This window comes from Elgaria multicarinata, chromosome 3, assembly GCF_023053635.1.
Source record: "Elgaria multicarinata webbii isolate HBS135686 ecotype San Diego chromosome 3, rElgMul1.1.pri, whole genome shotgun sequence".
In the NCBI taxonomy this organism is placed as follows: Eukaryota; Metazoa; Chordata; class Lepidosauria; order Squamata; family Anguidae; genus Elgaria; species Elgaria multicarinata.
Genome location: NC_086173.1, coordinates 20,179,837 through 20,204,800, shown reverse-complemented (window position 1 = coordinate 20,204,800; position 24,964 = coordinate 20,179,837). Strand labels below are relative to the sequence as shown.

At 47.0% G+C, this 24,964-nt stretch overlaps 1 protein-coding gene across 1 annotated transcript; it reads left to right on the top strand.

The window, feature by feature from the left end:
* Positions 1–346: 346 nt before the first annotated feature.
* On the top strand, positions 347–20,286 carry LOC134396574 (adiponectin receptor protein 1-like). The gene is made up of 8 exons (XM_063123094.1): positions 347–539; positions 1,116–1,312; positions 2,102–2,254; positions 8,945–9,116; positions 10,436–10,622; positions 15,209–15,396; positions 17,955–18,148; positions 20,158–20,286. Exons 2-8 carry the CDS (start codon positions 1,214–1,216, stop codon positions 20,284–20,286), a joined length of 1,122 nt encoding a protein of 373 aa, XP_062979164.1. The 5' UTR covers positions 347–539; positions 1,116–1,213.
* Positions 20,287–24,964: the final 4,678 nt, after the last annotated feature.

Below are 24,964 nucleotides of genomic sequence, written 5' to 3'. Positions count from 1 at the left end.
CATAGCCCTTTAAGTGTTACCATGGCAACATTAAAAAAAAGGAGGATTCCAGTAACAGCCGGAAGTTATCTCTATCGGGCTTGGCTTTTTTTTTTAATGCTGGACCAATCCCAGAAGCTGGGGATGCTCTGCTTGTGGCAGGAAGTGACCCGCATCTGATAGGCAAGATACAAGGCTTATCAGAAAGGGAGGCGGGGATTTAAGGGGGACCTGGGTCCTGATGCTGCTGCTAGGGGCTCTTGGGTGAGGGTATAATGGAGGGGCCGGGAAAGTAGAACGGAAGGAAAGGTGATGGAGACACGGAGACTGAAGGGGAGGGCAGAAATATTGGGTGGGTCTCGGGGTGAGGGAGAAATAAGGACATTCTCAGGGATGCTATGGGGCTGGATGGAGTCTGGAAACGTCCAGGGATTGGGCTGGTGAGGTTGGTGACGTGATGTTAATATGAATGGTGCTAGGAACAGGAATGGATGCGGAGGAATCAGTGATGGCTACAGACAACCTTTTACTCCTTGGTTACCGCTTGTAAACCTGCCATGGTACGCGTGTAACCACATGGGAAGCCTGCCATGTGGTGGCGCCGCTTTTACCACACATCTGCACCCAATCGGGAATCCCGGGAAGCAGGGGCCACGGTAAAATTCTCCTCACCATGTCGCTGGGCACAACAGAGAAGCCAACAGGTTACAAGCAGTGACACACGATGGGTTGGGAAAGGGTGCTGTCAGAGATGGGGTGGGGAAAGTCCGTTTTAAGAAGAGCAAGGAGGGGCGGTATATTAGCCAGTGAGGGAATAAAAGCAAAAGGGACTGGGGGAATTTGGGGTCAGGAGAGGGTTTCTGGTAGCCGGCACAAGGTCAGGGTGTTTGCAAAAGTATTGGTGCGTGGATTTCGAGGGGAGTCCAAGAATAGGTGTGTGCTTGGCGAAGTGGTAGAGTTGTCAAGTAGAGATGTTGTCAGATAACAGGCCACTGTGGGGCAACCAGGCAGGGCGGTTTGGGATGGCAGCTGCAGAATAGTTGGTGGGGGCCAATTGTCAGTTCGCAAAGACGGGGGGGGGAAAGGATTCAGGGATTCATCCCTCTGCACCCCCTACCCCCTCTGCTTTCCCACAGAGACAGTGGGGACCATGGGGCTGGAGGCTTGCAGAGGGCACTGAGCCTCTGCCTGTGAAGAGGCCTCAACGGTGTGACCCCCTCCCCCCGCCACCATCATGGAGCCCCTGAAGGAGCGGGCTGGGTGGTGCGCAGGGTACCGGGGGGAGGAGGCTCTGGCTGAAATGAGACCCTTGCTGCAAGAAGACACTGGCCAGGTGAGTGCAGGGAAGACGACCCCACACACACACAAATCAAGTCTGCATTCTTATTACCTGCCCTTTTCATCCTTCCCATGAGTCCACAGCAGTGATCTCCCAAAAGCCAGACTATGAATTCCAGAGGATTTCGTCTAGCTCCCTAAAGAACTTAAGCATTTGTTTTGCTGGATGAGACCCAGCCAAATGTCATCCGAGCATCACAAGAAGAGCTTGAATGTCATACCTAAAACCTCTACTAATTCTGGCAAGAGCAGCACTTATAACAAGGATCTTTCCTTCTGCTGCACTAGCTGTAGATCCACCCCCCTAACATTCGTTCTATTGCCCCTCCTTCTGCTGACCTTCCAGCAGTAGTATTCAACACACAGAAATGGGCAGATCTGACCAAGATTCATGCAGTGGCCAAATGCCCCTGGAAGCTAAAGATGTGATTCCCTTCCCTCCGCATTCTTTGACCCCAGCCTCTTCTGTGTAGATATACTATTCCTGAACATGGAGGTTCTTCTTAGTTTATCTAGCAGCCATTGCTGGGTCAAATTGAAAACGTATGAGAAGGTTGAAGCAGTTATTCTTAGAGATAACTCTTTATTTTCTTCCCTGACCTACAATCCTTTCCCCATGCAGCCAGACGGGAAAGGATCCTGAATCTCATTGCCTGAGCCACTGGCAGCCAATGGTGCATCATAGTGGAGGATGCGTTCTGGATTCCATTCCTTGCCTCCCTCCATTCCCCTGACCTGAGCACTCTCCGTAGAACGTCATTCTCCTGTGTGCGGTTTCTTTCAGGATGGCGTTGAGATGGGGGTTGAACCCACAGGCTGGGGTTCAGATGACCCAGAGTTAGAGGAGGATGAGGTTGGCCCAGATCCTGTCCGGGTCCTGATGTTGCCACTTCAGGCCCATCATGCTATGGAAAAGATGGAAGAGTTTGTCTTGAAGGTGAGTGGTGCAATCAGCCGAGTAAAACACTCGTTGGAGGCTGTATAGAATGTTAGTCCTACTAAGAGTAGATCTATTGAAATGAATGGGATTTCAGTGAGACTGAGGTTGGATACAACTGTTTGGGAAGCCTGGCACAATGTAAGCCTTCTTGGGTGGTACCCTCCCCACTTTGCTGCTTTATTTTTCTCAGTTTCTTCCTCCACAGCTGTCCAACTACTAAGTCTTCCCTACCTTCTTCTTCTTCTATGAGCCAATCGATGCTGAGGCAAACTAGTATGTCACAATAGTGTCCAAGTAACTCACATTATGACTTCAGCTGCTGCCCACTGTCCTGGCTTCACCAAGCACGGAAAGACTCTATAGTCACACTAGCTTTGCAAAGTGGGTGAGCCATAGTAGCGTAATAATTCACCTCAGGGAAGAGGGCCTGCCATGACAATCCCCTTTCAGCCAGCTCCAGGGCTGGTTCATAAAGGGGCAAGCCCAAGGGGCCGAATCATCCAGAACCAGAGACAGAATAAGTGGAGAAACTGGAGATGTGGCTCCATTCTCCTGACCTCCAGCCACATGCCCTAGCAAGGTTACCCCTGGGCCCATGCCTGAGGGAGACCATGGGCAGGGGAGAAGGGGCAACACGGAGGGCAAACGTCGCTGGTTCAGAAGATTCAGAGTGGAAGTGCTGCCAGGTTAAGGCAAGTGAGAACTAACAGAGGGCTTCAGAATCAGCGGCAACCTCCCTTCAAGTCAACTCAAAGTTACTGCATTGATTATTATTATTAAGATATTTATGCCTCACCGTTCAATTTAAGCTTCTCCTTTTTTTAAAAAAAACCCTCACTTATAACATGTTTCAAGTGTTCTCAGAGCACTTCACCAAGATTACCTCAGTAATCTTTACAACAATCCTGTAAGGTAGGTCAGCATTTTTTCCTTTCCCGTATTGCAAATGGTGGGTTGAAGCAGAGAAAACAGTGGCTGTCCGTAGGCCGTCTAGTGAGTTTATGTTGGAGGGGTGAAGCAGCTGAGAAGAGGGGAAACACATTTGTTTATTCATGTACAATTCAAGGGGTGAGGAGGTCTGATATTTACCTCAAAGGGAAGCTGGGGGCCCTTCCCCCTCCTTCTTGCCTCATGGTCTGCCATTTTGTCTCCTAGCCTCAGTCATTTCTGATATTGGTGACAGGCTAGGAGAAAAATCACTGTAGGGGAGAAGGGGTGAGGGAAAGAGTTCAATTCCCTTTTCATATAGAAAACAGACACACACACACATCCTGCTTTAATGGAGCAGATCCATGAGCAACAAACATGGCTGCTCATGGCACCTTTACTTTGGCCCTGAGGTGAGAGTAAGACCCATTGAACTCAGTGGGATTTACTTCTGAGGAGGCAGGTTTCACTGTGAAAGTCCATGTGCTGCTGTGGTGAGAGTGCTGGATGTGAAGAGGGGAGGACGGGGTTCCACCCAGCCGTGAAGCTCTCAGAGTGAAGAACCAGGCCTAGTCAGTATCTGTCAGCTTAACCTACCTCACAAGTTTGTTTTGAAATTAAAATGAAAAAGAACACCTGTACACTGCCTTGAGTTTCTTGAAGGAAGGGTGAGCTGATAATGTGAGAAGGGCTGATAACTCTTGGTCCCTACATCCCCTCAGCTCAGGTGCTTGTTGAAGATGCGCCATGTCACCTTTCTGCACCCATCCCTTTGTGCAGGGATGGGGAACCTCTTTCGGCCCAAGGGCCACATTCTATTTCAGAGAAGCTCTTGGGGGCCGCATTCCAGTGGTGGGTGGGGTCAAAGGCAAAAGGGACGGGGCCAAAACTACCAGCATATTTTATTTTAAAGCTCTTACTGCCAATAACAAAAAGCCTTTGGAGAGGCATTGTGGTGTTTTAGAAAGTGGGGAGGGGGAATCTCAACAAGCCACCAAACAATTGGTGTTTGGAGGATGGGCGTGGCCATCTGGGGATGGGCAGATTGGGACCCTGGACCTGAGCTCTTGCTCACCTGCCTTTGTATCTCCATATCTCCCTGTGTTGCTTTATTCTTTAAAAAATTGATGGGATTATGATTTCTACCCTTTGATGGACAGAGGCTGTTTGTTTTTAACAGGCAGAAATTCACTTTCACTATACCTGTCTCTCCAGGCCAAAAAAAGTGATAAAGCAGAAGCACGGGCCTCCTTGTGCCTGAGGTTTTACCTTCCCTGTGACTGTGTGTGCTATCAACCCCAGTCTACCCTTACACTGTGCAGCTGATAACACAGGGAAGGTAAAACCTAAGGCACAAGGAGGCCTGTGCTTCAGATTTAACACTGGGAATTCCCCACCACCTGAGTCGGCAGAGGAAAACTCCAACAGTCATAATCAATCCCAGCCTGCCGCTACGCCGCTATGCCGACCACAGACAAAAACACACAATCCACAGCAAATGCGAGTTCAAGTATATGAAAAGCCTCACAGTGCTTTTCATGGCACAATCCTTAGTAATCCAAAATCCAAATAGAAGAGAGTCTATGTGCAGAGTGCTTTCAAAGTCCCAAATGGTGATGGATCCAAACAGGGAGGGGTTTCGGGCCATGAGTCGAAAGATGATCCTAGCAAAGGCTCCTTGCCTTTGCTCCAGCTTAAATTGGGCCTGCCTCAAACCACCCAACAGACAGGGCTCTGGCCTGTAAGCCATGCCCCTGTCCAAACACAGTGGCACTGCTCAGCCCACCAAGATGACACTACAATCTGAGTGACTCCCTCAACAAGCCCCCCCCCACTCCACACCTTTCTAAACATTCTATCCATTTCCCAGAGAAGTCTAACAGCATCAAGGTCGAGGCAGGGGAGTGCAACCACCCCTTCAATTCTTTCCCTGAGAACTCTGACAGAGATAAGTGTGCATAGTTTTTTACATTCCAAACTAGTTCTAAATAAACTTGCAAGACCCCAGTGGGGTTTATTTCCCCCTCCTTGTTCATTTTAGCCTCACAGCAACCCTGTGAGGTAGGTTAGGCTAAGAGATAACGAATGGCCCAAGGTCATCAAGTGAGCTTCCTGTCTGAGTGGGAATTATCCAGTATTTCCTGCTGCAAAAAGAAGTGTCCCTCTTGCTCCATGCATTGGATTTCTTAATAATTCATCACAGCTCAGAATATATCCACTGTCCCCTTTTTGTAACACAGAGAAGGTATAACCACAGTCCCAGGATCAGGTAAACTGAGAACTTTTCTATACTGCAGAGGTAAAGCAATGCGTCCAGTGGAGGCTGGTGGCTCCGATGTTACTGGGGCGGTGAATCCTCTCCAGGTTTCAGTCAGAACCAGTCAGAACTCCAAAGGAGCACTTTGGATAGCTCCTTTAGAGTACTGACTGAAACCCAGAGCGGATTCACTACCCCAGTGACATTGGAGCTACCAGCCTCCACTGAATGCGTCTCTCATGGCTTTCTCCTACCCGAAAGAAGAATTCTGACAATTGGCTTCCTGCCCATGACACCGCCATCTCTGCTGCCCTCTCTCTTGGAGGACTCTCTTTCTCTCACTCGAGTCGCCCAGAGGGTCGGGGTGGCGGGGTGGGTCTTTTATTATCTAGTTTGTGCCAGTTCCAGCCTCTTTCCATTCCACCGTCACATTGTTTCTCCTCCTTTGAGGCACATGTGGTGAGGCTCTTCACTCCACTGCGATTGCAGATTGCAGTTTTGTACCGCCCCCCAGGCTCGTCCTCAAAATTTATCTCAGATTTTGATTCGTGGCTATCCTTTTTCCTCTCTGATAACTGTCCTACTCTTATCTTGGGTGATTTCAATATTCATGTGGATGACCCTCAAGACGCTGCAGCTCTACGATTTCGCTCCTTATCTTCCTCTTATGATCTTAAGCTTTGGTCTGATGTACCCACACATTCCCTTGGACACTGTCTGGATCTTGTTCTCACTCGGAATTGCTCTGTTTTGGACTTTTCCACTGCTGACTTTCCTCTGTCAGATCATCATCTAGTTTCCTTCAATCTTACTCATAATCCTCCTTCTTCACGTCCTGCTTCTCGCTCTTGTCGCGACTTGCAATCTATCAATTATGAGGCTTTTTCTCAGTCTCTAGCCTCCTCTCTTCCCTCTGTCTTTTCGGCTGTCTCCTTGGACTCTGCTGTCTCCTTCTTTAATTCCTCCTTATCTTCAACTCTTGATAATCTTGCTCCATCTACAACTCCATCTACAACTCCTTCTCAACCCCAACCTTGACTCACCTCTTTCCTCCGCTACCTTCGCTCTTGTTCCCGGGCAGCTGAGCGCCTTTGGCGTAAGACCAGGGACTGGGCGGACTTTGTCCATTACAAATTTGTACTCTCCTCTTTCTCTTCTGCCATTTCACTGGCCAAACAGCAGTATTACTCAACGTTGATCCAGTCAAATGCTATGCATCCTCAGCGGCTCTTTGCGTCCTTCAATTCTCTTCTGAAGCCTAATCCACCATCTCTTCCCGCCTCTCTGTCTGCTAATAACTTTGCCTCTTTTTTCAATGCTAAAATCCAAACTATTCGCTCTGATCTGGCCAGCTCTGCTCTTCCAGTTCCTGTTCCTCATCTGTCAGTTCCTCCTGCAAATTTCTCTACGTTTCCTTTGGTCTCAGCGGATGAACTGTCTACAATACTGCGCTACTCGAAGCCTTCCATTTGTTCTCGTGATCCGATTCCTTCCCGCGTCTTTATTAATCTTACTCCCGCTATCCTCCCTTCCTTGCTTCATATTATTAATCTTTCTCTGTCCTCTGGTTCATTTCCTTCTGCTTTTAAACATGCTACAGTCTCTCCTATTCTCAAGAAACCTACTCTTGATAGGCTAGCTCTGTCTAACTACCAACCTGTCTCTTTGTTGCCTTTTGTTTCAAAGATCCTGGAGTGTGTGGTCTACACTCATTGTCTTGACTTTCTTTCTAGTAACTCTGCTCTGGATCCTTTTCAATCTGGATTCCGTCCTTTGCATTCCACTGAATCAGCCCTTACTAAGATCACCAATGATCTTCTTACTGCCAAGTCTAAAGGCCTTTATTCCATTCTTATTCTCCTTGATCTAACTGCAGCTTTTGACACGGTTGATCAGGATCTTCTCCTAGATTCCCTTCATGACCTTGGACTTTGCGGCTCTGTCTATAACTGGTTTGCCTCCTATCTAGCGGGTCGCTCTTTCAGCGTGTTGGCTAATGGCAGCTCGTCTTCCTCTTTTCCCCTTTCAGTAGGGGTTCCGCAAGGCTCAGTGCTTGGCCCGTTGTTGTTTTCTTTATACATGTTGCCCTTGGGCAATCTTATTCAATCTCATGGCCTCCAATATCATCTGTATACCGATGATACACAATTATATCTTTCATCTCCGGAACTTTCTCCTGATGTTCACGATCGTATCTCAGCATGTCTTTCAGATATCTCAGCTTGGCTGCTGCATCGTCGTTTGAAACTTAATATGGCAAAGACTGAATTGCTCGTTTTTCCTCCTAAACCTTCTCCTCATCTCTCATTCTCTCTTACTGTCAATGATGTTACGCTTACTCCAGTCAAGGAAGCTCGTAGTCTTGGCTTTATATTTGATTCCTCGCTCTCCTTTATTCCTCATATTGAGGCAGTAGCTAAATCCTGCCGTTTTTTCCTGTATAATATTGCCAGGATTCGATCATTTTTGTCTGTCTCTTCTGCCAAGACGCTTGTTCATGCACTGGTTATTTCTCGGCTGGACTACTGCAACCTTCTTCTCTCTGGCCTTCCTTCCTCTCACATCAGTCCGCTGGTTTCTGTCCACCACTCTGCCGCTAAGATCATCTTCCTGGCTCGCCGCTCTGACCATGTTACTCCACTTCTGAAATCTCTTCACTGGCTTCCAATTCACTTCAGAATCCAATATAAACTTCTCCTGTTGACCTTCAAAGCTTTTCACGGTCTAGCTCCTTCCTATCTCTCCTCTCTCATCTCACACTATTGCCCCGCTCGTGCTCTTCGCTCCTCTGATGCCATGTTTCTCGCCTGCCCAAGGGTCTCTACTTCCCTTGCTCGGCTTCATCTATTTTCTTCTGCTGCCCCTTACGCCTGGAACGCTCTTCCAGAACATTTGAGATCTACAAGTTCAATCGCAGCTTTTAAAGCTCAGCTAAAAACCTTTCTCTTTCCTAAAGCTTTTAAAACTTGATTTTGTTCTGACTTTATACTGTTAGTTTTACCCTACCCAGTGCCTGTTTGCATTTTCTTCCCCTCCTTATTGTTTTACCATGATTTAATTAGAATGTAAGCCTAAGCGGCAGGGTCTTGCTATTTACTGTTTTACTGTTTTACTCTGTACAGCACCATGTACATTGATGGTGCTATATAAATAAATAATAATAATAATAATAATGCCAGGGATTCTCTAGAGGATTCTCAGAACTCCAACAAAACTACTACTCCCAGGTTCCTTAGCGAATGCAATGTTGATCCAACCACTTTAAAACTCATGAATGTTTGAAACAGAGAAATCCTCTTTAGAGCAGTATTTGACATTCTTTTATTATTATACACACTCCGCAGACATTCGGCAGACCCTGATCCCAGGGGTGCAGGGGATTTCCCCCCTCCCCTGGATCATGGAGGCACCATTCACCACATGTATTTTTTCAGTCAGCTCCCAGAACAGTAAGCAGACAAGACCCTTCTGGATGCATCCTAGTCTCTCTTCTCCTGCTGCAGGTTTGGGAGGGCCGCTGGCGTGTCATGCCCTATGATGTGCTGCCCGACTGGCTGAAGGACAATGACTTCCTCCTCCATGGCCATCGGCCGCCCATGCCCTCCTTCCGTGCCTGTTTCCGCAGCATCTTCCGCCTCCACACTGAGACTGGCAACATCTGGACACACCTTCTCGGTCAGTCATGGGTGCCGCGTGGCGTTGCTCCATGTAGGGAGGGATGGGGGGGCGTGGGGAGTAAAGAGGAAGGGAAGCAATCCGGATCAGCTTCCCTGGCGCTCCATGTGCTATATCACACCATATTATTTTAGTTCCTCTTCTCAGACTTACAAACTAAAAGACTCAACATACAAGGAATTGCAGATGGAGAGGGAGGAGGAAAAAAGCAAACTTGGGTACCAGTTCCTAAACCTTTAGTTCTTATAGTGACCAGCTGGGATGGGATATTTTCAACCTAAAAGATTGTTAACCGATAACGCTGATATGGGTCTCCGGTGGTGTTCCTTAACCATTGGCATTCCAATCATTGTCTACGTTATTAAGTTTCAGTGTCTGTGTGTGGATGCTGAGGGCAGAAAATTTGGCTTGCTGAGCTTCTCTACCGCGGATAGAGACCCTAAAGAAAAATGCTAGTCTTGCAGGAAAATATTGAAGGGCCTGAAATGACTGCTCCCCCACCCCCAATTTCTCCAAAACTCCCCCTAACAAGGATTGTGGTTGTTAGTCCTACTTGTTGAAATGAATGGGACTTAAGTTAGTCAAGGCTAACAAATCATTCAGACAACACACTAAGCCATGGTTAGACCGTTAACCCTTTTGCAGCAAATGGTTAGGGAGCGTGTTTAAGCCGTGGTTATGTAGCCGTGGTTATGTAGGAATGGTTCACATGACACATTAAGTCATGGTTCTCACAACACGCTAAGCCATAATGTAGGGTGACCATATGAAAAGGAGGACAGGGCTCCTGTATCTTTAACAGTTGCATAGAAAAGGGAATTTCAGCAGGTGTCATTTGCATATATGGAGAACCTGGTGACATTTCCTCTTCGTCACAACAGTTACAGCTGCAGGAGCTATACTAGAGTGACCAGATTTAAAAGAGGGCAGGGCACCTGCAGCTTTAACTGGTGTGATGAAGAGGAAATTCCACCAGGTTCTCCATATATACAAATGACATCTGCTGAAATTCCCTTTTCAATACAACTATTAAAGATACAGGAGCCCTGTCCTTTTCATAGGCTCACCCTACTCAGGCTACAATCCACTGCACACTTTCCTGGGAGTGAGCCCCAGTGAACACAATGGGACTTACCTCTGCATAGACATGTGCATGGGCTGGAGATGGCACCATCCAGGCCACCTACACTCTCAGCCTAGTTTAGACAGAGTAGATTTATGCTGTCCACCTTTGGAGGACTTTCAACGTTTGAATACATTTGGGATCTGTAGCGATACATACAAAAATATGGAGGAGGCTTCTTCTTTTCTCTCCTCAGGGTTCCTCTTCTTCCTGGTTTTGGGCATTGGGTACATGATCAGTCCCAACATGAAATACGTTGCCCCCATCCAGGAGCGTGTGGTCTTTGGCATGTTCTTCTTAGGCGCCATCCTTTGCCTCTGTTTCTCCTGGCTCTTCCACACTGTCTACTGCCACTCCGAGGAGGTTTCCCGCACCTTCTCCAAGTAAGTCTGCTCCCCACCCACAAACCTCTGGGCAGGTGGCCATAATGGTCCAAGCAATGAAGGGCATTGTGGGAGATTTGAATTCAAACCAGTGGTGAGTGCTGCCGCCAGCAGGTAAGTCCTCAGGGGACCCCGTTTTCATTGGGCCCATGAGAGGGCACTTGGCAAAAAGCCTTCTCAAACCCAGAGCTTGCCCTGGTTGCCATACATGGTGGATGAGCTGTGTTTGGCTTGGTGGCTTACAGATTACACAGGCCTGGGACAAAGCCATTGTTGCCCATGGTGTGCATTTATTTATTTTATTTTATTTTATTTTATTTTATTTTATTTTATTTTATTTTATTTTATTTTATTTTATTTTATTTTATAGATTTATATTCCACTGAACATATTTAAAAATATCTCTAAGTGGTACATAAGCCTTTCCCCAACCTGGTGTTTTTGTACTTCAGTGTTCCTGATCATTGGCCATGCTGGTTGGGGCTGTTGGGAGTTGGAGTCCAAAATATCTGGAAAGGGAAGGTTGAGATACACACTCTTTCCTAGTTAGCATTAGAAACTGTGCAAAACCCGTGAGCAAAGATGACAGGTGGATGCATATGGCTGCCAGGTAACAATGCCTCTCTCATTCCCCCATCAGCTGTAAGGCAAAAATAATAATAATACTTGTCTCCAGCCTCTCTCACAGGCCATATTGTTGGGACAAATATTTGTAATTAATGAATATTGTGCATTTCAGTTCTTAATTAAGAACATAAGGAGAGCCCTGCTGGATCAGACCAAGGGTCCATCTAATCCAACACTCTGTTCACACAGTGGCCAACCAGCTAACGACCAGGGACACATAAGCAGGACACTAGTGCAACAGCACCCTCCTGCCCATGTTCCCCAGCAACTGGTGTATATTGTGGATTAAGAACTGGATTCTGAGAGCCAATTTGTCTGTTGTGCATAGTCTTTAATATGGACAAATAACAGTTTGTGAGTGTTGTAACGCACCCCTGGACAGTAAGATCCTGAAAGATATTAGCTGACGACAACAAAATGTTATTAACTTCCCTACTCCACCTGTACCTGTGATAATAATTTGCGAACTGGATAAAAGGGAAAGCACCATTGTCTAAAGCTTCCCTGTCCAAAGATCATTCTGACTTGCCTCTGGCAAGTCCCTATTTACAAGCCTGGTGTTGACATCAGAACAGCATATAATGTAATCAGTGGACCTCTTTCTGCTGCTCTGCCATCTGTCTTTTCAGCTGTTACTTTCTCGAGGGAGAACTCTGCTAAAGCCTTCGTTTAGTAATTATACTCTTATTTCACCTTTCCTCCAAGGAATTTGGGACAGCATGCATGGTTCCTTCTTCCCCAATTTTAGTCTCCCAATAACCCTGCTCAAGGTAAGTTAGGGTAAGTGGTGGTGACTGGACAAAAGTCACCGAGTGAGTTTCACTTCAGCTGAACAGAGATTTGAACTTGGATCTTTCCATCACTCTGTCTGCTGTACCACAGCGGTTCCCCAATTACATGGCCTCATTTTCACGCTTGGGTGCAAACAGGATTGCCAACTGCTAGGTCAAATAGAATATTTGTTCATATGCAGGAACAAATCAGTGTCCTGTGCCAGCTAAGTTGCATAATAAGTGGCAGAGGACCCAGGGAGCATAGGCTATACTGGGGGCCAGATTGAGCCCCTAGGCTGCCAGTTACCAATCCCAACTATGAGTTGTATCCAGTGATAGTCTTACTTACTTCCATTGTGCCTGAGTCCAGCTCCAGCTGAGAGCCCCCTCTCTCCTGCTACCAACTGTCGCTGCAGAGGCCACCAGTGAGGGAGGAAGCAGCAGCCAGGCACCTCTCCATCGTGCCTGGGTCCAGGTCCAGCTCCAGCTGAGAGCCCCCTCCCTCCTGCTACCAACTGTTGCTGCTGAGGCCATCGGAGGGAAAGGAAGCAGCTGCTGAACTTTGCAACTAAGAATCAAGTGCCTGAATTTGCTCTCTTTTTTTTCCCTCCTCCCTCCCAATCCCCTTTCCTTTTGTGTCATGTTTTTTAGATTGTAAGCCTGTGGGCAGGGACTGTCTTAAGAAATATTTTTGTAGGCCACTTTGAGAGCCTTTTTGGTTAAAGGGCAGGATAAAAGTACTATAATAATAATAATTTTAAAAAATAGAGTAGATCCATTGAATTGACTGGGACTTAAGTCAATTAAGCACTAGAGCAGTACGACAATGGAACCAGTTACCTAGGGAGGTTGTGGGCTTTCCCACACTGGAAGCATTCAAGAGGCAGCTGGACAACCATCTGTCAGGGATGCTTTAGGGTGGATTCCTGCATTCAGCGAGGGTTGGTCTCGATGGCCTTATAGGCCCCTTCCAACTGTATTATTCTATGAATGTATGATTCTAAGTTAGACTAACATTGGATACAAGCCTATGTTTTTAGGTGCCCGTTACAACGTCAGCAAGATGCAGCTGTCAATTCACATGGGAAGGATTACACGAACATCTAGCCCAGTGGTTCCCAAAGTGGGCAGTATTGTCCCCTTGGGGGCGGTGGGATTGCATAGGGGGGCATTAAGAGGCAAAGGGACGGCAGGGGGGCGCTCGAGGTGGTCTCTCTGGAAGGTCCTAAAACCCAGGGACCGAGCAGGAAAGAGTGGCAAATTCAGCTGCTCTCCCCACACCGCTCCTGCTCAGGAAGGCCTTTCTCACTCACGCAGCCGCTCTCTCCTCCTATCTCAAGCCCACAGCAGCCCCACCAGAAGTAGGCGGTGGGGGAAGCGCCCACAGGAGGTAGCAGAGCAGGAAACAGCGGCGAATTCAGCTGCTCTGCCCACTCTTCTCCTGCCTAGGAGGGCCCAGGGCTTCTTTCCTGCTGGAGCCACCGCCGCCTGCTCGCTTGCTCCCTCGGCCAGAGCTGCTCCCTCCTACAAGCTGCCCCGGCAGACCTCTCGCAATAGTTGCTGCACAAGGCGGGAACAGCAGCCATGTGGCGGAGAGGAAGGAGCATGTGGAGGACGGCGGGCGGCAGACAGCTACCAAGAACAGCCATCAGCCGGCAGGCTGGGTGGGGAGCAGGACTGCTTGTGCTGCTGCAAGGTATGACCAGGCTCCCTTCCTCTGTCAGGAGTTGCAGACTGGGGCCATCTCCCCTCTGAGCTGCTGCCCTCCTGTCGTAATCAGCCCAGCAGCTATTGTGAGGCTTGGGGGGAGGGGGGGTTGGAGAGAGAGAGAGAGAGAGAGAGAGAGAGAGAGAGAGATGCTGTGTGTCTGTGTGTGTGCTCCCACCCCCCAAAAAATCTGGACTACAACAGGATTGGAAGAGAAAAGGGGGAGGGAGAGAGAATTGCAATTCCCCAGGTCCTTCCTGGCTAAAGAAGATTCAGCAGCACCTTCTTCCAGAACGCTTGCTGAAACCATTCCTATCTGCCCTTGCTTATTTCAGGGTGTCCAACCCCCTTTTTTCAAGCATTCTTTTGGTAAACATGGTATGTGTGTATCTTGTGTCACCATAAAAACAGAGCTGCAACACAATCCTAAGTATGTTTACTCAGAAGTAAACCCCACTGAGATCAATAGAACTTACTCTGAGGTAAATGTGCATAGGATTCAGCCTGAAAACGAAGAGAGGGTGAAGAAAAGACAGGAGAAAATGAATTGTAGAAATAGAATAGCAAGGTAACTGTGGGATATATTTAAAGACAGTAAGTACAGTAAAATTAGTGCCCCTCTACTTCAGTCCCAGCCAGATTTTCCATAGGAAAACTCTGTATCAGGTGGCAGATAATTATTTTTAATTTTTAATTAAAATACATTATCCTTTCCTATAACAAAATGGTGCTTACTCCTAAGTAAGTGTGTTCCACTGAAGAAGGAAATCCTATTTGATTCCTGTATTCATGCTAGTGTGACATGATAAGTTAAAGGCACAATTTTATGCATGTTTAGACAGAAAAAAGTCCTTCAACTCCTAGAATCCCCTCTAAATGGGAAGCACCTGCCCCAGGCTTGCCGAGGGAGGAAGGAAAAAGAGAGCGAACGCCTCTGTTTGCAGCCAGCATGGTGGGGCACACCAATTGGATTTTGAGTATTCAATTAATTGTTACTGTTTTGAATTTTATTATTATCTTCCTTGGTGGGTCGTTGAAAATCACTATTCTGAATAATGATTTTTATAGTGTAGGGTAGGGAGGCGCTGGGCATGAGTTTGTGGAACCAAGGGGGCGGTGACCTGAAAAGGTTTGGGAACCACTGGTCTAGCCCATAACTGTGGCAAACATGCTTCTGACCAAGTATGGGGTTGTTGTTTTGCCAAAATGTGTATCTTTGATGTGGAGTATTGCGCTCAAGCACAGTCCTGATCTGCAACACACACACATATGTGACCTTTGCCATGGGACTCCTCAGCTTTGTCTTGTGGACCAGATGTCCTTCATAAGGTACTGCCCACTCTGCAGCCATAGTGACAGGCGCCTTAATAAAAAAAGCTAAAAAAATAAACAAGGTTCTCAGAATTTGACACTCTGTACCAGACATGGCCCTACATCCGGCGTCTACCAACCCTGCTTTCTGTTGTGCCTTTTGTGCAGATTGGATTACTCTGGAATTGCCCTGCTCACCATGGGCAGTTTTGTGCCCTGGCTGTATTACTCCTTCTATTGCTCACCACAACCCCAACTCATCTACCTCATCATCATTTGTGTGCTGGGTGTAACTGCCATCATGGTGTCTCAATGGGACCACTTTGCCACTCCTCAGTACCGGGCAGTCCGGGCAGGTAAGGGTGTATCCTTGTCATTTTTGTTGTTCATGTGTATGATCTGGTTTGCACAGGATGCTGGCCCAACTCATTCACTCATGGTTAACCTCCTATCCCAACCTCCCAGGCCACTACAATCCTCAGGGGAGGCCCTGTTGTCCGTGCTGCAGACGGACCTTCTCTGCAGTGATGTCCCACTCAGGTACTTTGTGAGAGGTGAAATGCACTTTTGGGGTTGGGTCTTGTCATTCCGATAATGACACCTAACTCTATTTCTCCTGCCATGGTGGCTGTGAGAGTCACTGCCCTGAAGCAGTTATGGACTGGATGGGAGCCAACAAGGTGAGGTACTGTTGGTTAGTAGACAAGCTGATTACAAGACTGGGAGTACAGTGTGTCCTGGATCTAGCATTGCTCCTGGATGTGGCTGCTGTGGCCCAGAATGCCTTTGCTCACTTTCGACTGGTGCACCAGCTGCACACCTTTCTGGAGAAGACCAATCCAGCCACGTTGATGCATGCCTTGGTCACTTCCAGATTAGATTACTGCATCACATCAATTTGGGGCTGCCCTTGAAGAGTGTTTGGAAACTGTAGCTTCTGGCCTGTGTTTTTTCTGGCCATATTACATCAGTCATATCGATTGCATAACTTCCAATTTGTTTCCAGGCCCAATTGCTGCTTACCTATAAAGCCTTAAATGTCTTGGAACCAGGATATACCTCTAGTCATATGAACCTGCCTGTAGATTACAATCATCTTCTGAGGTCTTGCTGGTTTGTTTTAAATTAATTTTTATTGTAAATTTCAACAAAGCAAATCTATGAAAAGAAAAGAAAAAGCAGAAAATGCAACTACATGATTCAAATGTATCCATTTCAATTGATGTATATGATTGATAGATAAGAAAATATAGCTTTCTAGAAAAAATATAAACTTCAACAAAAGAAAAACCAATATCCATTTGCAATAGGCGGCTATATACCACCTGTTCAAATATGGAAAGCACTGTTAGGTTCCCAATCCATTGCATTATAGCAGGTGAGTGTTTATCCTGCCAATATTGTACTATCAGTCTTTTAGTTGTCAAAAGGGTGGGCAGAATCCATTTGTGCTGGCTGTGCATTAACTTCCAGGAAGTAAGTAGATAATTTAAGAGGACATGTCTATCAGTAAATACAAGAGTGCTCCAATACAAAGTTTATCCATATAATAACCTGCTCCCGAAAAGAGGTCATTGAGCATTTCCAAAACATATGGTAAAAAAGGAAGCATTATCTGTGTTACACATCCAGCAATTAGCTGAGACTGAGAGACAAACCCTTATTAAACAGATGTTGTAAATAGACACAAACATTTTTATTTATTTTTCGCTGAATAAGAAGTAACCTGAGATCTGTAGATGTTTCAGGTGCAGTTGCTAAAGTAGCAATCTGTTGATTAGGCAAAATGGGACAGTCCAGGTTCCTGTTCCATTCCTGCTTAAGACCCTGTGTATTATATTTATTTGCTGTTAATAAGTATTTATAAACATGGTTTGTGGGTCGATATAGCTGATCAGCCTCAGCAAAGGAGACTCTGAAGCTGTAAGAACAAACCTGATGACCTGCTGTATGTTCCATCAGTAAACGTAGTTTGGTTGGCGGGAATGCACGACAGAGCTTTTTCCATGGCGGCATCTTGGTTAGGGAATTCCTTCCTGTGGAGGTTAGACTGGCCCCATCCCTGGCTATTTTTAGGCAGTCACTAAAAACACGTTTATTCCACTTGGCTTGTAATATGAGATTGAAGGTTTTATCTCAGTTCTTCTGGACTTTAAAGCTCTGGTTTTAATTTGACTTATAGTTTACACTTTTTTTCTTGTCTTGGTTTTGTACAACATCTTGGGGGCCCTTATTAGGGCCAAAAGACAGTTTATAAATGTTTTTATAAATAAATAAAACAATTCAGCTTCAGCTCCCTGCTTTTTCACATTTGCTCAAATTCGCACTTGCACAAATCCACAATAGCTAATAAGGATTAGTGCACTTACGCGTTAGTGCTCATGTGCTCTTGCAAATTAGCATTAGTAGAATGAAGTTCTGGTTAAAAACATCCAATTCTGTCAGTGAATGGACGGAATGAAAGACCTTACAGCAAAACACAAACGGAATGGATTTAAGGAGATGTGTACATGCCTACCCAACTTAGTGCCCTTCAGCTGAGTTGAACTACAACTCCCAGCATCCCCCAGCTAACATAGCTGGAAGTTGTAGTCCAACATATCTAGAGGGCACCAGTTTTGAGGAGGTTAGACACGTGCCCGTGTCCAGAAAGCATAACATAATGGTCACTGGCAGCTTTTGATTGAATACTGGAAGTTCAGGTTGTGTATTTTTCTAGTCCTTATCTAATGCTATGGCTTGGTTGTCATTACTCAGTAGTGAGAAGATACTTTGTACATGCTCAGAGATGCTTTCTTCTCCATGATTGACCTTCACCTCTAGTTCTGGGATGGAGACCTCATTAGGCCTGGTTTTTATTAAACCCTGGCAGGAGCTGCTCCAAGCAGTGATGTCTTCTTTCCTTTTTCGGCAGGAGTCTTTCTGGGCCTCGGACTAAGTGGGCTAGTGCCCACCCTCCATTTCATGATCGCCGAAGGCTTCATCAAGGCCACCACAGTGGGGCAGATTGGGTGGCTCTTCCTCATGGCTGTCCTCTACATCCTGGGGGTGGGCCTCTATGCCGCCCGCATTCCTGAACGCTTCTTCCCGGGCAAATGTGACATATGGGTATGTATGTGGCGTTGACCGATGGGAGGGGAGGCACTTGCCTTTTGTGGGGCGAGACAGAGCTGTGAATCAGAATTCCTGGCAATCACATTGCATTGGAGGTTTGTGTTATCTCTTCTCCCATAGCTTGGTGGTAGTTCAGCTGCTTTGCAGGCCAATGGTGCCAAGTTCGATGCCTGGTTTCTTCAGTCAAAAGGGTCAAGTAGCAAGGGATAGAAAGGTTTCAGTTTCTGGCTGAAACCCTGGAGAGCTGTTGCCAATAAATATAGGGAGACAATCCTGGGACATCTAGTCTAACTTGTCATAAAGCGTCATCACACGGGGGGAAATCGCATTTCCTTACCGTCGCTTCTCCACCTGCGCTTTTGTCCCTCATTACTTCCTCTTTTGAAAGAGGAAGTAAACAACATGCACATGGCTGTTTTGATCGCACTACTTCTCCTGCACAGAGCAGGAGATAGCAGCAAGTTCCGTCTCAAAAATAATTTGGATTTACCGGGGTCTTTTTTTCTTTTTTTTTGCGCGAAGAAGGCCAGAAAGGGGGTGGGGGAGGAACATGGGATGCAGACGACGTCATGAATAGGACCTGTGAAAATCTGTGAGTGCCCAGTAACAAGCGTGCAATAAAACACTCGTCTGATGACACCCATGATGTTTCTATAAAGGCACCCAGGTGCTTTTCATAAGAACATGACAGTTCATGTAAACTTCATCTAAACAAAATGAAACAAAATAAGTCCCTATGCAGCAGGGGTGTTGAATCTCTTTCAGCCCAAAGGCTGAATTTCAATTTCAGAGAAATACTCGGGGAGGGGGGGCAGAGGGACATTCCAATGGTGGGCAGAGCTGAAGGCAAAAGGGGTGGGGCCAGAAATGCCCCAAATGCCAGCCTATAGTAGCTTCAAGTTCTTACTGCCAGTAACTAAGGCCTAGGAGAAGCATTGAGCCTTTTAGAATTGGAGTGGGGTGGGGAACTGCACAACTTCTGGGAAACCACCAAATGATCAGTGGATGGGGGAAAGGGGGTGGGGCCAAGGCACAAGGGTGGGGCCATCTGGGGAAACCTGGAGGGACAGATTTGGCCCCTGGGCCTGAGGTACCCCACCCTTGCTGTGCAGCAAAAGCTGGTTGAGGATCCACTAAGTGTCCTTTATTTATTTATTTATTTATTTAGAATATTTATATACCGCTCCCCATTGAAATTTTTTGGAGCAGTGTGCAAGATAAAATGAAAATAAAAACAGAATAAAACAGTTAAAACAAAATTTAAAAGAAGCAAAAACAGAGATTCAAGGGCTGCTAGCTTCTGTCTGTCTGGATAGCAAGCCTGCACTCCTGACAGTCAGGCATTCAACTAGTCTGGCTTCTCCTGAGCATGCAAAAGCAAGAAACGTCACCTCTTGCATTTCTGTCTGCCATGCACCTCTAAAAGGCACTGGACCCTGGGCAGGAGAAAAGGTAGACATTTTCTTGCCAGTGCTGTCAGAAGAGTTCCTACACAAGAGCACACCTAATTTATGAAACCGAGTTGGCAGAATTGGATTCAGGAGACCAGAGTTCAATCCCTGCTCAATCATCAAGTTCCGGGGTGACTTTGGGCTAGTTTCTCTCTCCATCTAACCCAGGGGTGGGAAGAAGGTATATCTGGATCTACTGGCAGATCTTGGGGAGATTTGCATTTATGACTTCCCATTTTTGAAGAATCGCAGCAACAAAATAACTCCTCAATGCTCTAAATCATACTGTTGAAATGAAGAGAGCTTGGATCCCAGAGAGGAAGGACTTTGAGCTCCATTCGGCTCTAATTCTAAGAGCAAATTTCTCATGCCTGCCACACAGGAAGTAGAAAAAAAGTCTAGGAGAGAGGGGGAAAGGGTCCACCAAAGTCATGGTTACTTCCTCTCCCCTCTTAGTGGTAGGTTAGGTGGTACGGAACAAATCCTTTGATTGCAACCCGGATACTACTCGTATACACTTTCACTAGACACTTTTCCCCCTTCTCCTTCTAGTTCCACTCTCACCAGATCTTCCACGTGTTGGTGGTAGTGGCAGCCTGTGTCCATCTCCACGGGGTCTCCCAGCTCCAAGCGTTCCGCTCTTCGCTGGGTGGCAGCTGCACCGAGAACACTGTGCTCTGAGACCCTTCGAGGCCGGACTGACCGCCTCCTCTGGATGAGGGCTCCAGCCCCACGAGCCCCCTGGCAGGCTTGTACTCAGAATGGACCAAGAGGGTGGGGCCTGACTTAAAGGGCACTGCGCCTGCTTGAGGAGGGGGATATTTCCCTGGTCTTTCTCCTTTTTAAACAAAAAAATCTGTTGTGTCCCAGGTCTTTTTGTGTGGGAGGCACTCTCTCCTTTCCTCCCAGTCAGGGCAGCCCCTGTGTTTGTGTGTGTGCGTGTGTGTGTGTGAGAGAGAGAGGTGTGTATTTTAGGTGGTACCCAGGTAGTATTTTAGCTGTATAAGGAACCAAAGGAATGGACAGCAGGAGGGATCGGAACAGTCCCTTGAAACAGCTTGAGATACTGAGTTGAATGGGGATTCTTAAAGAGCAGGGGATGAAGTTTTTAATGTATGAACTAAGGGAGCCAGCCTGGGTCTGAACAAGCCTTGGGAGTGCATCCAGTCTTGCTTTATGACATGCTATCCTTCTTTTAAGAGGGTCTTGTTTTAAAATGGGCACCGAGGTGTCGTGTGCTGTGTTTTGAAGGACAGCAGCACTTTGTGCTCATGTAAAAGTCAGATCTATCGAAGCAGGAAGTGGGGGGGGGGAGACTTAGGAAGGAGGACGTGGCTTCCGTGCCCAGCCTGGCATGGGGCAAACAAGCAGGGTCGACTTAGATGAGGCTCATTGAAACTGCTCTGATCCCTGCTAAAAGGGACGCCTGGGAAGCACTTAAGATAAAAACAGGCACCTTTACCTACCATGGCTGGGGAAATCAGGACAGAAGCAGAGAGGGATCAGGGGCTTGGGTTGGGGCAATTCCCTGTAGGGACATAGGCTGTGACCGGCATCCTTTCACCAGCAATTCAATAGCCCAGAGGCCAGCTGTCACAGCAATGCAGTTCCCCAGCTCTTTCTTTCCCTTTTAAGGACAGGACTGGCACTCGAAACAGCCGAGAGCAGGGGCCCTTCTTCCTCTCCCCGGGGAACGTTGGTGGTGCCAGCCACCCCCCCTCCGTCTTAATCTAGGGCAGCCTTCCCCCACCTGGTAACCTCCGTTGATCAGGCTGGTGGGAATTGTCATCTAATGGGGCAGGTGGGAATTGTGGAGCACATCAGGCTGGGGAACGCTGATCAAGGGACGGGGTGGAGGCCCACAGCCCTCCACATGTCATTGGACTCCATCTCCCATTAGCCCCAGCCAGCAGTCAATGATCAGGATGGTGGGGATTATAGTCTAATCCCATCTGGGAGTCCGTCGCCCTCTGGATGTCAATGGCCTCCATCTCCCATTAGCTCCAGCCAGCATGGCCAATGGGCAGGATGATGAAAGTTGTAGTCCAGCAACATCTGGAAGTCCAGGGGTCCTCCACTCCTGTTCTCAGGGCTTCAAGAGGTGAAAGCTGTCTGGAAGGGGGCCTGTTTCATTCTCATTGTGCTGAAGGGCCCTCTGTTCACTTGATGTGAAGCAAAATGTCCTGGCCATAGAATCTTCAGATCTTTGTTCTTGGGGAGGAAGAGATGCAGAATTAAGGACCAGGATAAAGTAATAATGGGGGTGAGCCCACTGTGTCTTTTTCAACCTAACTTCCCCCTCCCCCATTACAAGTCTGAGAGGTTCGAACTTCTGCCCCTTGTGGAAATACAAGTTCTCTGAGCCCAACCTTGGACTCCACAATGGAAAAGCAAAGAGGGGCCTCGGATCTGGACCTTCTCATTTGTGAGATCTCCGCAGTACAGTCTAAGCCCCGCTGCGCTCTGAACGTCAACCCAGTCAGCGCCCCAAAGCACCAGGGCGAAAGGCGATGCTACAGCCCAGCGGACAAGGCCAAAATACCGAAATGGTGGAACTCCCGAGTCTGACTCTGCTGGCTACACCGCACCGTTCATCATTGCGCATGTTAAAGCTGCAAGACGCTGGGACTCAAGGGGCTGAGGAGAGCAGTCAGGCCGCAGACTGGAGTGGCCAGACTCCTGGATTCTATTTCCATTGTGATCAAGAAATCTGCCACATGAGAGATGGAGTAAAATGAGGAGGTGGGTTAGAAAGACAATCCTCTACATTCTTTTGAGAATCCAACCCTCTGCCTTATCTTGAACCATTGCAAATGGAGTGAGGGTGAGGGGACAATGGTGTCTAAAGCTAAGATATCCTCTGCCACTTTATTTTTGAATGTGATGCTGCTACCTTCCTTCAATTGAGGAACTCCAGGCAGCTGTTGAGAAGGTGGCTAAACCTAAACCCCGTTGCCTCCTTGCCATGTTCTGAAGGGGGTACTCCGAAGCACTTTCACGGCAATATGTAAGCTGGTAACATCTCTCCAGGAGAGATGGGATGTTTTGAGAAATAAGCCCCGATAATGATGTTACAAAAGGAAGGAATCTCCTCCCCCCCCTTTGCCTTTTGTGATGATCGTTATATCTGTGGGGTGCGTGCGTGTGTGTGTGTGTGTGTGTGTGTGTGTGTGTGTGTGTGTGAATGGTGTTGGTCTGGACAAAGGCGGTAGGGGCATCATTTAACACTAGCCTGTACAACTTGCGACCCGTCAAGCCAAACAGCCCATGAGCTGTGTATTGTGATTTCCCAAGTGTTGGACAATCCACCCCATTTTTGCAATCCCAGGCAAGCAGCAAAAATGATTTATATGTGGCTGGTGGGGTGTGCTTGGATTGGAAGGCCCCAAGTTGTGCATGCCCGATTTAACGGGATATAATTCTCAATAGCTCCCCCTGAAATAAGGCAACGGAGCCGAACTGTCCTTTGAAAGGTCAGAATTCGCAGTGGCACTGGAGGTAGGTTAGAGAAACAAAGCAATCGTTCCACAGGGAGACGAGAGCCCAGAGCTGCTAAGAATGGAGCTACACCATTTGAGTTCCATCCCAGTTCTGAAGAGGTACTGGTGCTTAGTCGCTTCTGGTTGGAGCGAACGAGGCTGAATAGCTATTAAGCACATTGGAAAAGTTTATTTATATTCATTACTGTCCTCCATTGGGAGATTTTCAAGGACTGGGTCCCATTTTACCAACTGGCAAGTTTGCTCCGAAGCAAGGCGTCCGCACAGCCATCGAAACCGAGTTGCTCTGTACATAATAAACTGTGAGTCTCTTTGTGAACTGTCCTTGAAATGCATCACTTCCTCGCCCCTTTCCAAAACTGCTCCATGTTGACCCCTCCCCATCCCTGCCTCTCCAGCCCCTCTCTCTGTGGGAAGCGCCAAGGGGGCGCCTTTGTTTTTAAGAGTTTGGTTATTTTTCTACTGGCCGTTGTGATAAAAAATTCTTAGAAGCCAGACACTTTAAAAAAAAATAAGAAAAATGTAAAAATATTTAAAGTGTAATATGAATAATTATAATAACAAAACTTGTTTCCCTAATTCAGCCTGACTAGCTCTGATTCTTTTGGATCAGCACGCAGCTCTATCACAGCCATCTAATGGGGCCATATTCACCTGAGTACCAGATGCTGCAGCAAACCACATGGGAAGGCCACCTTCACAACTCGCGAGCTTTCCAGATGCTTCTGGTTGGTCGGTGCTGGGAACCAAATGCTGAAATAGACCGATCTTGCCCTGGTCTGGCAAAGCTATTCTTATTCACAGGCTCAGAGGATTAACATCCCATCTAATCCAGACTCCCCCGACATGCTGCCTGCCAGATGTTTTCGCCTTCAACTCGTACCAGTCGCAGCTAGCATGGCCAATGGTCAGGAATGCTGGGAGTTGTAGTCCAAAACATCTGGAGTCCACCATATTGGAGAAGGCTGACCTAATCCATCTCCCAGCTGAAAGCAGAAGCTTTGCCACACAGCTCAGCCTATGTAATCCATCTCCTTGTTTTGTGTGGGCATCTGTTAGTCAAAGGTATACTGTCCTTTAACTATGTATTTTATTTATTTATTTTTGCATTTATATCTCACCTTTTTTCCTCCAAGGAACCCAAAGCGTGTACATAATCCTCCTCCTCTCCAAGTTATCCTCACAACCCTGTGAGGTGGGTTGGGCTGAGAGTGTGTGACTGGCCCAAAGTCACCCAGTGGGTTTCCATGGCCGAGTGGGGACTAGAACCTAGATCTCCTGACTCCCAGTCCAACACTTTAGCCACTACACCATATTGGCTCTCTGGGGATCATCCACCAGCAGGGCACTGTACATTCCATGTTTTAAAAAACACAGTGCTATTTGTCCTTTAGGAGAACCTGCAGCAATTAATTTCATGGGTTAATACATTGTGTAAAGTACCCCCTTTTGTATGTGCTGCAAGTCAATTGTATTGGAGGACTCACAATTATCTCTGTCCAACTTTTTAAAAGCCAGTCGTTTTCAATGTCCTTGTGCCCTTATCATTGTGTTGGATAAATACAGTGTCAGATTGTGCTGATTCTCTTTCCTGCTTGAACAAGAGCGTAGGATTGCAAGAAGCAACATCTTATTGTTTTATTCAACAACACTTTTTTAAAAAGTTGCCTCTCACAAGGCAGTACACACAAGAAACCTCAAAAATAAAAATCCCATTACACCCACTTAAATGCAATTACAAAAAAAGCACAGCAAATCAGATAAATACAGATTGAAATAAAAATGCCTTAAGAGTTCTCTTAAAAACCATCAATGATGAGATCATATCTACTTCCTAAGGGAGGGAATTCCTCATAGGA

Bases quoted from the DNA above. Each gene is read 5' to 3' on its own strand.
- LOC134396574 (XM_063123094.1), top strand. From the start codon at position 1,214: ATGGAGCCCCTGAAGGAGCGGGCTGGGTGGTGCGCAGGGTACCGGGGG. The intron at 2,255-8,944 runs GTGAGTGGTGCA...CTCCTGCTGCAG, and splicing joins TGGAAGAGTTTGTCTTGAAG to GTTTGGGAGGGCCGCTGGCG. The intron at 9,117-10,435 runs GTCAGTCATGGG...TTCTCTCCTCAG, and splicing joins CATCTGGACACACCTTCTCG to GGTTCCTCTTCTTCCTGGTT.